The sequence below is a fragment of the Typopeltis vanoorti genome, chromosome 16 (genome assembly GCF_054136105.1).
Source record: "Typopeltis vanoorti isolate ZY-2024b chromosome 16, IOZ_Tvanoo_1.0, whole genome shotgun sequence".
Lineage (NCBI taxonomy): Eukaryota > Metazoa > Arthropoda > Arachnida > Uropygi > Thelyphonidae > Typopeltis > Typopeltis vanoorti.
The window spans coordinates 67,531,443-67,544,748 of record NC_143564.1 but is presented as its reverse complement, the minus strand read 5'-3'; the positions used below and the strand labels follow the sequence as shown (position 1 = coordinate 67,544,748).

General features: G+C 33.2%; 1 protein-coding gene across 2 annotated transcripts in view; it reads left to right on the top strand.

Annotated features, from left to right (window-relative positions):
• LOC150098099 (G kinase-anchoring protein 1-like) overlaps window positions 1–13,306 on the top strand; it is a 217,775-nt gene that overhangs the window by 192,019 nt on the left and 12,450 nt on the right. For both annotated transcript variants that reach the window (XM_090406355.1, XM_090406354.1), the window contains one exon: window positions 4,100–4,177. In XM_090406355.1, coding sequence (XP_090262481.1) covers window positions 4,100–4,177 — 78 coding nt within the window. The remainder of the gene's footprint in view (window positions 1–4,099; window positions 4,178–13,306) is intronic.

Below are 13,306 nucleotides of genomic sequence, written 5' to 3'. Positions count from 1 at the left end.
AAGTGCTATATATCAGTAGCATTCCCAATTGTCCTGCTTTTCTTTGCATCATCAGCAAACAATGGAAAATTTCCTGTCTGATCCTTCCCAATATCATTAATGTACAGTCAACTGAGGTCCAAGAACTGATCTCTGGAATATATTACTGGCCACCTTAAATGTTGTTGATTCACATCCACCATATACCTCTTGGATACCCGATCATCCACCCACTTATCCAAGTCAACAGTTTATATTCCAGGTCCCATATTCTCCAGTTTATTCAACAGCCTTTCACACAGTATTCTGTCAAATGAATTGTTTTTTTATTGTAACCATTCTTTATAAAGGTCTGGTTTATAATTTCATATTCATTATTCAAAACTTACTGATCAGAGCAAATTGTAAGTGCTCTATGTTTGAGGGTGCTGATGATCCCTAGTTTGGTTGGATAGTGGTATGAGTCTTTGCATATGTATTAGCCCGTGTGTGTAGGTTTATGGTTGACTGCAAAGGAAAGATAGCCTAAGGAAAGACCTGTGACCAGTGTGTTTAGAAAAGGAAGCAAGTTATTGTTTTCAATCTTGATGGTAAAGTGGGTGCATTTGTGTGGTTTTGTTTAGATGGCTTAGAAATTATTTAAAGTTCAGCAGCTGTGGGGCCAAATGGCAAATAGATCATCATTTCTGAACTAAATTTTGGGCTTTAGATTTGCTGAATCTAGAGCTCATTGCTTGAAATTTTCCATGTAAAAGTTAACTTGAGTGGTTAGCCCATGGCCATGGAGTAAACTCTCATGGAGTCCACTGGAGTAAAACACATAGCACTTACAATTTGCTCTGATCACTAGGTGCTGAATAATGAATATGGGCAAAGAAGGTTGTTATATTGGCAGAAAGTTCTTCTGCAGAAGAATCATGTCATTGATTAGAAATGTCCTAATGTATGGTATGAAAGAAGCTTGTGAGATGCTGATTCATTATTCCAGTCTCAACATGAATAATGCATTAGCAATTCCAATCCATCTGCAACCCATAATAGCATTCAGGTATAGAACATCAAAAGAACAAGATAGAACTTTATCACTGGTGTAGTTCTGCTTTTTTTTTTTTTTTTTTTTTTTTTTTTTACCTTCCTCTCTTTCTTTCACTCACCAGAAGTCAGGCTATGGTAAATGTTAACAAAGCAGTTATACTACAGCTTACATGTAATGTGATGTAGCTTGTGTTTTAGTTCAATATATGTATTGCTGATAATGGCTTCAATATAAATGTCAAACATTCAAGGTTATTTTTCTTAGTTGTAAGTAAAGTAATTGTGCTAACATGTATTTTTATCGCCTAATTTCTACACCATGAGTGTGTCCCTTAGACAAGTAGTCATTACACCTTTTGTTTCACATATAATGTAGAATCTGCAACTTGACTCCAGATATTGTTAATGTTATCTGGACTTCAGATATTGTTAGGCTTTACATCCATAGGAGTAATCTCTTCTGCCTCTGTGATCTTGGCAGTCTGTGGAAAGACAAAAAGTCATAACTAGAGCAAAGGTAATGCTATTGTAATTCTCAGAACCTCTAAATGCATCATGTTCAGATACCATTCTGCTTATATTAATTTAGATTGCCATCTTATCAAATTCAGATTACAACAAGAAAATGATTACTCAAAGTAACTGCTTAGCCTGAAATTACCAAAACCCTTTTAGTTCTCAATCCCCATATATGTGAATTGGCTGAAATCCACCACACCTAATAATCCTCTCAGATCCATAGTAAATGCTATGGATTCACCCTTTTATAGATCATTCAAATAATTAGCAGAATTTCTACACACCTTTTCTTGGCTATAACTATTGCATTAAAAATCTGAGCCTCCATAGCTCAGTTGGTATGAACGTTGCTCTTTGGTTTGAATGACCTTGATTCGAATCTTATTTAGAATATATATATAAAAAAAAAAGCTTTATAAAGGCTTTTCAACTGAAGATGAGTTAGCAAGTCTCATACAGTGGTGGTTGGGTTTTTCTTCCTAGAAACTCAGGTTTTTCATAAAACTAAACAGGCAAACTGGTCAGAAGAACATATAATTTACAGACATAATACACTGGCTTCATAGCTTTAGTTGCTTTATCTGTAAATCCAAAAAATAAAATAAAAATTCTAACCATTTTATCAGAAATCTCCGGATAAAAATATCTTCTGAAAAAAAATTAATTTGAAATAGTTCTGATATTATGGTCAGCTTGACAATCACTTCTCTCTTCATATCTTGAATGATGCCTTAATACCTTTAAAGCATTTTCTCCTAGATATTACAGATCTCTGCTTTGTCATCCATGCAGGTAACTTCTCTTGGTAGAACAAAATATACATACAGAGGGTATTGCAGTGGACTGCTTGCCAATTTTTACATGGAGAGTTTTGAAAAGCGTGTTCTTGAAACTGCCCCACTTAAATCATGTACCTTGTGTACAGCTGTAACTTGTTTGCTGTGACCTTTGCTCTCCTTGTGCCAGTAACCACCAACCAGCCAACTTAAACCTTTTATCTAGCTAAGATATATTGATAATGCGTTCTTAGTTTGGCATCATTAGACATATTCCTTTTGTATCTCAACAGTCAACATCCAAGAATCAGTTTTATAATACAGAAAGAGTAACCATAGTCTTGCCTTTCTTTGGACATTTTAATAACATGTCTTCCAAATGGTAACCTTTCTTTTATAGTAAACAGAGGTATTATTAAAATTCAGCCATCAATCCGTTCTTTTAGAGAAACTTGTGCCATAGTTTTATGAATTATTTCTCACATACATACACACACACAAAGGTTATATTATTTGATTATAAGACCATATATTTTGGTCTGAAACTTACAGATCATCTTTGGTGGCAAAAACAGTTGATACAAGGTAGAATGCAAACGATAGATTTATTTGAAATAGAATCTGTTATTGTTTTTCTATTATTCTATTTCAAATCTATTATTTGCATTCTACCTTGTATCAACTGTTTTTGATACTGAAAATGGTAAGTTTCGGACAGAAATATATGGCCTTATAATCAAATATTACCTTGTGTATTCGTGTAAATAATTCATCAGCCATTAATCTGTTTAGTGAGGTGTCTCTCATGACTGAACTTAACAATATATGCCACACATTATCTGATGTCTACAATTCCTAACAGAATTGTTGAACAAAATACTTACTCCTTTTCCCAATCCTTGACCTTTTCTACATACAAATTATAGTAATACAGTCACTGCTCCCTGCTGCACTACTTTGAAACTTTCTGCCCTTACTTGAATAGTTGCACATATTTTGTTCATTATGAGGATTTCAGATAAGTGGCATTTATTAATGTAACATTTCAGAATTTAAATGCTTATTCTGGAATTTTCATTTTTATAATTTCTTACTCTTCTAGTTATTTCTCATATCTACCATTATTGTTTGCATTTGTACTTTTATGTTATTTTGTGTGCTTTATGTATAGTTTATGCCATCAGTGTGTCATTTCCTGTAATTTCTTTTGTTCTAAATCCAGCAGTTTCTATTTTTGGCAGTTTATTTTGTTTTGCTACCCACAATTTTCCTTCTTTTGTTTCTGTGATTTTCCTTTATATTCTGTCATTAGTATATGATTTCTCACCATTTCCTTTATCTACTGATTGTGATATCATTTGTTAGGAAATTCAGTTTGCTATCGTGAAGGTTTGAGCTTTTGATGTTTGTAAATAGCAAGCTTAAAATAGCATTGGGACTATGGGACTCTGACCATGACTTTTTGGTAGTTCATTATGGCATATCATTTTGTTACATTGGTGTTCGCTAGAGTGATGTCTACTAGATATAATTCACATGCCATCTTTTAGATTTTTTTTCCAGAGCTGCTTTGGTGGAAACAAGCCAACAACTAGGAAAATTCAGAGGTTGATAATTGCAAGGAGGAGTTGTATATTGCACTTTATTGATCCATTAGTGATTTATCCTACAAGGATTACTCGGGGAAAACATAATCTATCAGTTAGATATTGTTTATAAGCAGAACTGTAACAAATTTCTGAATTTGTGTATACAAACAATAAACAAAAAAATTTTTTTATTTGTTTCAGGTAGCAGAACTGCATGCATCTTTGGAACAGGAAAGGTCAAAAGTACATGCACTACAAACTGACCTTAAAAAACACCAGGTAACTTGAATTATGATTAGTGGTATATCTATTATTTAAACTTTGTTTTGTCTATTCCTCTAATTGGTACTATTTTTTTTTTTTTTTTGTTTGAATCAATGTGTTGTTTGTACTGTTAAATTTAAAAATGATATAACTTCAGCAATCAGCCAGCTTTATTATTGGTTACCTCCCCAATTATAAAAAATGTGGAAGTTTGGGTGATCTTAAGCTAGCTATTTCAGTTTTTCTCCATTAACTGCTCAGCTGTTTAGTGAGCATCATGGAACTTTAAGTCATGGCTTGCCTAAATTATTGACTTTGATATCTTAAACCAGTGAAAGTTAGAATTGCCCATTAGTTTACAAGACATTTAGCATGTAGGTGTATAGAACATTCATCTTATTTTTGTTTTCCTTCCACTGTTCAATGTAAGTTACCCTACATAGGGGAAAAGGGAAGCACATTTCCAATAAGAAAAGATGAAACAATGCATAACTGCATTTTTATGTACATTTTGTATATGCAGTATTCATTTATATATCATATTTATGATATTTCAGTAATTAAATATCATAAATACATCACAGTGATAATAGTGATGCTTGGTTAGTGTATAACAGATACGGCAGTATTCCTCACATCTCTGATAATTTTAAGCATTACTATTTCATTTTTATAGAAGAATATTTTCTAACATATTTGTTTAATTAAAAGAATGGATAATAAGCATCCATCATTATTTTATACCAAGTAGGCAAAAATTGTTGGTGCCTGAAACTTGACAGTAATCAAACACCATAAAAATACAAACATTAAGCATTATTACACATTTGAATAAGAATTTTTTAAAAACTTAGATCAAAATAGGTATATTTTATGTATTTTACAGTGTAAAAGTTAAAAACAGAACTTTTTTTTTTCCAGCATGTCTGTTTGTTTGTTACAAGTATGCACAAACATAAGAGCTTCATGTTAGAGGCTTAATGGAGTGAAACAGCACTGAGAAAGAATTAAAATTACATTTAATTCTTCCAATATTTCATCTGTCACTGAGACATCAGGGAGTACAACATGAGACTTGTTACACACACACACACACACACACACACGCAACACAAAACTAAGTGAAACACGTGGACAAAAGAGTAGAGTCCTGACTAGGTGGGGTGCCCTCTATGGACAACTATTGGTGGCCTAGGATGTAAATGGGGATCTCAAAGTATCAGTGGTTCCCATATTTTGGAAAGTTTAATGTAACCATATTTATTTAAATAAGGCCTATGTTTGAGAGCAGCTATAGATTCCAAAAAATAGTCTCCCTGTCTTCTAAATTTACTGTGATGGAGCATGGTGGTCTTTTTCCAATTGATTCTATGAGCCATATCTAAAGCATGGTCTACAAGACCTAATTGACCATGGTCATAACTGCAGATGTATTTTTTTTGTGTTCTTCTATGCATATGTTTGGCTGATCTTTCTCTCTGTCCATAGTAGGCCAACCTGCAGGATTGGTGTACTTTATATACTCCAGGCACAGAGAGGGGAAGGAGCTGATCTTTAGTAGAACATATAGGTGTAGCAAGCTTAAAAGTAAGGCTTAAAAGCCATGCAGAGATTGCATTTTTTAAAAGACTGGCTATTTTTTCTGAAGTGCCTCGGATATAGGGGTGATGATAACATTACTAAAATCTTTCTGAAGATAAGGACGGGAACTGAATTTTTTTTGATACTGTGAGGACTATAGCCATTAGATAAGAAGGTGTGGTGTATATGATTAAGTTCTGCTGTAAGCAAGGACACATTGGAAAAAGATTATAGGCTCTTTTGGTTGGTGTTTGAATGATGTCATATTGTTGAGAAGGGTGGGTGATGGGGAAAGTTTGTGAATGTATCTGCCAGTGTGGGGCAGGTTTCCTGTATACTAAAAAGGGCAGATTACCATTGGGTAGGTGCTGCTACCAAGGTTTCTAGAAAGGGTAAGTTGACCATATCTATGTAGTGGATTTAAATTTTCCATCCGTACCATCATGCGATACACGCATATTAAAATTCATTGCTGGAACAGTTTTTCTTGTAGGTTCTCCACTTCCTGTATTCCTTTGTGGTAAATCAATGCAATATCCATCCTCTCCTCTGTGCAAAATAAAAGTGGATATTGGAGTGCATCATAGGCTCTCTGCATCTCGCATATCCATTTCAGTCTATCATCATGACCATCTAAGATTATGTGTCTATGGTTAAATTCTTGTCCAGTAATGACAACCACTACTTCATTGTAGTGATTGTCATTACTGGACATTGATTTGCATATATGGCCAGTCTTAGTTGTTGTACATTGTTAGCATTCTCTATAGCTGACTTAAAAGTTTGTGTGTGTGTGTGTGTGTGTGTGTGTGTGTGTGTGTGTGTGTGTGTGTGTGTGTGTGTGTGTGTTATGCTGATATAACATTCCTTGTAAATCAAATACAATTTTTGAGTTCAACTATGTCTACAATGGAAAGCTGCTTGTTCCTGTAGGTTTGAAACAAAATCAGTTCATAAAAATGTATGATCATTTGGTCTGACTAGCAACAAACTTCCAGCCATATGGTATGCTTAACCTTGCACCTTGAAAGTAGGAATGAACCTTTCAGTTATATGCTTCACACCAAATGATGTCATTTGAAATGCAAAATTGTAAGTTTGAATGAGTTTCAATAAGTTGGTGAGACTATGGATATTACATTGTACTACAGTCATAGTGTCGATCAAAACTGTTGAATCAGTGGAATATCTTATATTACAATTGTAAGAGAAAGCAGACATTCCTTATTATTCTAAGAAACTTCAGTACAGTAAACCCTCGATTTTACAATGCTCTTAACCAAGATTTGCTTATAATTAAATTAACAGGTTATTTTTTGTTATTAATTTCCTGTTATTTTTAACAAATTTTGACAAATAGGCCATATGTTGGAAAAGCACTGTAGTAATTTAGGCGACATAAATGCGTTACTGCTCATAAAACATGCTCGGTGAATGATTAGCACGTGATCACACCATTCGCGCTGTAATTAGTTCTTTTGTCGCATGGCGTGACTTTCTGCGGCAGTTTTAACGCGTGCTGACTGATGTTCCAACGTGCTAACCCACGCCCAGTAGTGTGCATTTGTTTACTAGCAGTGAATGGTTTATGTACATACGCATTTTATAGACCTATTCAATATAAATTTAAAATTTGATAAGTATGAATGGTAAAACACACCTTTGTAACCCTAACCTTAAAATATGGACAAACGGAAAAGAGTTAATTTAATATTAATCAAAAATTAGAAGTCATACAAAAGTTGGATTCGGGAGTGTCTGTGAAATTAAACTTTTCATAGATACAGTACTTAATTTTAATTACATAAAAGTTTCTACATAAGTAAAAATACCGTAAGATGGGGTTACTTTGCTCCACTTTTCTTACCTTTTTTTAGTAATTTGAAAAAAAAAAAAAATTGTTTTCAGAGGTTTTTATTTTCTGAAATATATATTTTTTTAATGTACAGAGTATACTGAATGCCGTTATGTAAAATTTCTGTGAAAACAATTGTTTCATTCCTTCTTTTATTTTTTCAAAAAGTTGGAGCAATGTTTACCCTAGGATGGGGATACTTTACACTAACTAGTAAAAACTACTAATTTAGATGGAATAATGGGAATGGAGTAAAGTAAGACTATTCACAAAAAGAATACACAACCTTTATTTATTATAACATAAAATAGCATACAAAATTGTTGAAATTGCTTTTTTTAAGACAAATTGGAAATGAAAATATAAAAAATTGAAAAATTTAGAATTCACGTGTAAAAATTAATGCAAAATTAATATATAGTAAGTTCTAAAAATCAGATACATAAACTGTGGAAAAAAAGAGAAAAAAAAATCATTGGAATTAAGAACTTTAATCTCAGGGATTACAAATGTTTTCCAATTCTGGGAGAGAAAACATGCCTCTATGATTTATCATTTTTGGGGGTTTAATAGGACAAATTATGTCCCCTAAAGGATAAAATATTTCATCTTTTAGTGTAGCTATTTCCAGGACTTGATGGATTTCTGCATTGTGCTTATTTTTGCTTCTTCCTTATTTATTTCTGAAATTTGTCCCGGAAAATATTCGCCTTCATACATGAATATAACATACTACCAATTAATTAATGAAATGAAATGATAAATAAGAGCCTGAAATGAATCAAATGATTAAAAATAATGTTTTGAGTGGGGATATTTTGCTCCACTTGTAAAGTCAAAAACAGGTGGAGCAAAGTATTCCCAGAAAATTACAATTTGGCTATGAAGTAAATGAATGTTCTCTAAAGTCAAGAAATGTTAATAAAATAAGAAAAAACTTAGATATTATAAAACTAGAGGAATTAAGGAAAATAATTATATATGCCTTACCTTAAAAAAACTAATAAATTGCTGAGGCAAGCAAATTTTTCTAGTTAACCAAACACACAATTCTGCTATGTTTGAGAATTAGAGCTCCTGTAGAAGCTAACATGAGAAGCAGGGAGAGTATGGTACAGCAGTGTTGCCAATACTAATACAATACTTAAAAAATAAAAATAAAAATTGCTACATCATTTCAAATAGTAAATGTTTCCAGAGTCAATTGAAAATTTTTTGCCAATTGGAGCAAAGTAACCCCATCTTACAGTATGTAAATTAGCTAATAATTTATAAAAACTGCTAATAAATTCTTCTTTCTCATCTGTGCATATACAGGTTGAGTCCTCTATGTAAGAATCTTTTCCATCTAGCTCTCTCTTGCTAACTCCGTCATCATTCTGTAGCTGGATAATCGTGATCTATCTCTTAGCAACTGGAGCCATGTTCTTCTTGGCTTCCCTCTTGGCTTGCTTCCATTTACTTGTCCATTCAATACAAGGTTCAGTATTCTAGCAGAAAGCATTATTTGAAGATGTCCAAACCATCTGAGCTGTTGTTTATTGATCTGATCCATGATGTCATCTCTGTAGTTTAAGTCATAGAGCAGTTGGTCTATTTATTTTCCTTGGGCATTTCAATTCAAATACTAGAATTTTTTGGATTTCTTTCTGGTTTAGTTTCCACACTTCTGCTTCATATGTGGCTGTGGAGATTATGATAGTTTTGTAGAGTTTTAATTTGAGGCCTGTTGTTATATTGCTGTTGTTCCATATCTTGTTCATTTTCTTCATACCTGACCATCCTATACTGAGTCTGTGCTTTACTGGTTCAAGGTTTAATTTATTTGCAATAAGGCTGCCAATATATATGTATTTTATTATGAGTGGTGCCTTTCTTCTTCCTGTTTCTGTATTTATATTGTTCCAAGTTCTTTTTTAAAGAATGTTTGGTAGTCTTCTCTCCATATTATTTATTTCTTGTCTAGATCTGGTTTATTTGTTATTTTTATCCTTCATTTTTAGTGTTTTGGTTCTATATGATTTCATGAGTTCTTTTAAGATTCTGTAGAGTGCTTTTGTTATCATTCCTTTTATTGGCTTCTTCATAGGCTTTTGCCATTTCTTCTAGCCAGTTGTTCTTTGCTGTTTTGCATAATCTGTCAATTTTATTTTTGAGTTGTCTAAGGTTCTGTATGTTTTCTTCTGTGTTTTCTCTATTTAAGAGGCTTTTTGCATTTCTTTTTTCTTCTACAATTTCTAATATTTCTGCAGTGATCCAGTCTTTATTTGGTTTAATAGTTGTTCCTAATATTTTTCGGGTGGTCTGTACCATGATTTCCTTACTTTGGTTCCATAAATGTTCCACTTTGTCAGAGGTCACTTGGCTTATCTTGGGTTCTGTTGCTTTTCAATTTTGTTTTGCATAGCTTTGTCTTTGAGTTTTTATAGGTCTATTTTTTTTATGGATCTTAGGTATGTTCTTCTTGAATTTTAATTTAATTTTTGCTGCCAAGATTTCATGATCAGAGTCAAAATCTGGTTTTTTCAATGTTCTTACATTTTGAATAGATGCTTCCAATTTTTTTTTTTTAGCATATAGTATGCAGTTTCTGGTTAATCCATCTGGTGAGGTCCATGTGTACTCATGTGAGGCTTTATGGAAGAAGATGGTGTTTGTGACAAACTTGAATTTTGCTATTTTGTTTGCAATCTTTCTCTTCTTTCATTCCTCTCATCAACACCAAATTTGCCCATTACATCTGGTGTGAATTTTCCTGTCTTGGCATTGAAATCTCCCGTCACTATTAAAATGTCTTTTTTTACATGTTTTGTTAATTTGATCCTCTATGTGGTGATAGAAGCTTTCAGATCTTCATTTCCATGTGATTGATCTGACTAATTAACACGAGAACTGGCACAAGTCAGAAGCATCTCGTTCATGGTATACAAGCAATGAATGGCTCATCTCACCATACTTCAGTTTAACAACATCTCACCACTATTTTGCAAAGTTCCTTCATTATTACCATTATTATCATCATCATTATATTAATATTAGTGTTTATTGTCTATGAAGGGGAGTGGCTTAATGTGCAAGCCAATCCCCTTCATAGAACTCCTACAGTGTGCTTTGGCTGCTTCAATAGCACATCATGCCTTAACACATTATGATTTTTTGCATATTGTAAATCACCTGTGGAAGATAAATGTATGCTGTTGTGGAGTTTTTCTGTAGATCTCATCAAGATCTACATTTTTTTCTCATATAGTGTGCCTATTTTCTACTGTTCAACCAATACATTTAATTGAACATGTGTGGGCTGGCTGTGGAGGAAAATAAAAAAAAAATTAATCGCTGCTGCATAATGTAGAGATATACATTGACAAAAATGCACATAAACCATTTTTGGAACATCCTCTATCCATTGGTGAAGACATCATCAAAATCGGTCAATTCATTCTTGAGTCATAAGCAAACATTGAAAATGGACTTTGCTTTATATATATCATCATCATCATCATCAAATTCCTGCCATGTACCCTCAAGGGGTGTACAGGATATGATAGTACTACATGAAAAATTTACATCATTACTAACTTCCTATCTACAATTTTCCTCCAAATCAGTCTGTTACTTGTCAAGACTCCAACATTATCAGATCTTATATTTCTATCGTCTAAGGCACTTTGTACCGTATCAAATCCACCTATATCTTGGTCTTCCTCTGGGTCGTTTTCCTGTCAACCTGGCAGAGAACACTTGTTTTGGTAATCTTTCCTCGCCCATTCTGTTTAAGTGACCATACCAAGATTAGTTCTGCTAACGCATTCCTGGATGCTGAAAATGTCAAGTTCTTTCCTAATATCCTCGTTTTTAATATGATATGCCCATTGATTCCATCTGTTCATGCCTCTAATCTTTCTCAGGACTCTAGTCTTTGGTCAAGTGTTTTACTTCTGACTCAGTTCTCGGATCCATAAGTTAAAACTGTTTTGTATATAGCTAATTCCTCTCTAATTCCAACTAATTTCTCTCTTATTCCGTATGAATTTATTCAATTGACTTCCTACCATACCAGCTTCACTCCATGACATTTCTTCTCCCTCCCCTCCACTATATTGAAATTGTTATTGTGTTTAGATACTCTATTAACAGAGTTTACCTACTATGATATTTTGAAAGGAGAAAGAGGAAGGGAAAATAAAATACAATATTATGTGATTTTAAATTTTTACCGATATTTACCAATTCCCCGAAAAACAAAAGCTACAAGATGTGACGAGTTTAGGACAATTAGCCTCATCAGTCAAGTATCAAAAGTCCTAATATACATTATTCTTGAAAAAATAAAAGAAAAATAAACATAGAAATAAATGATACACAAAGTGGCTTCAAGGAAAATGTAGGTACAAGAGAAGGTATTTTCAACATCAGAACTATCATAGAAAGATATCTAGAAAAACAAAAAGATGTGTACCTCTGCTTCATAGATTACAAAAAGGCATTCAACAATGTTCAACATGAACAATTAATTGAAATCCTTTCAAAAATAGGCATGGATGGAAAAGACATTAGACTAATAACTAATCTTTACTGGGAACAGACTGCATCTTTGAGAATAAATAGAGAGACCTCAGAAGATTCCCAGTTCAGAAAGGTGTGAGACAAGGCTGTGTCTTTTGTTTGATTCTCTTTAACCTGTCCACAGAAGAAATATTTAATAAAATTAGTAAACTCAAAGGAATTACTGTAGGGGGAAGAAATATTAATAACCTAAGATATGCAGATGACATGGTTCTTCTAGCTGAAAACAAATATGACCTCAAAACTCTTATAGATGAAACCCTCAAGTACAGCATAAAATTGGCCTCAGTTTCAACTTTAAAAAGACAAAAATCATGATAATTTCAAGAGAAAATGAAATACCAAAAATATGCATCAATATAAAAGGAAATAAATTAGAACAGGTGCAAACATACATATACCTCAGACACTTGATCACAGAGAATGGCAGGACAGAAGATGAAATTGCAAGGTCAACTTTCAACAATCTACTGATATCTAGAGAATTAAATCTGAAAACAAGACTAAGAATCTCCAAATGCTACACATGGTCTACATTATTATACAGAGTAGAGACATGGACACTCTCCAATCTGAGTGTTGAAAAAACTGGAGGCCTTTGAAATGTGGATGCTGCAAAGAATTATGAGCATATCATGGAAAGAAAAATGAAGAGATACTAGAGATGGTAGGCATAAACAGGAGCCTGAAGAAAGAAATTAAAAAGAGAAAAGTCAGCTATTTTGGATATATTCTGAGACATAACTGCCTATAAATGACACCTCGAAGGAACTGTTGAGGGAAAGAGATGGAGAGGAAGACCAAGACTGGAGTGGATGAAAAATATAGAAGATTGGACCTATCTCCCATATGAGGAATGCAGCAGAGAGGCACAGAATAGGACATGGTGGAGACACATGGCAGTCAATCTCCTGGAGAGAGAAGACACCTGACAGGACAGGACCAAGTGTCATACTTTCTAACGAAAACAAAAAAAAAAAGAATATATTCTAATTTTTCTTGTGCAAATGTGTTGTTAGGTTTCAGTTAAAATGTACATGAAGAAAAAAATACCTTACAATACAAATGAACTTATTTATTTACACAAAACAAACAATGAGTGTCAAAAATAAAACATTTTTCTACCATGTGAATGATTTGTA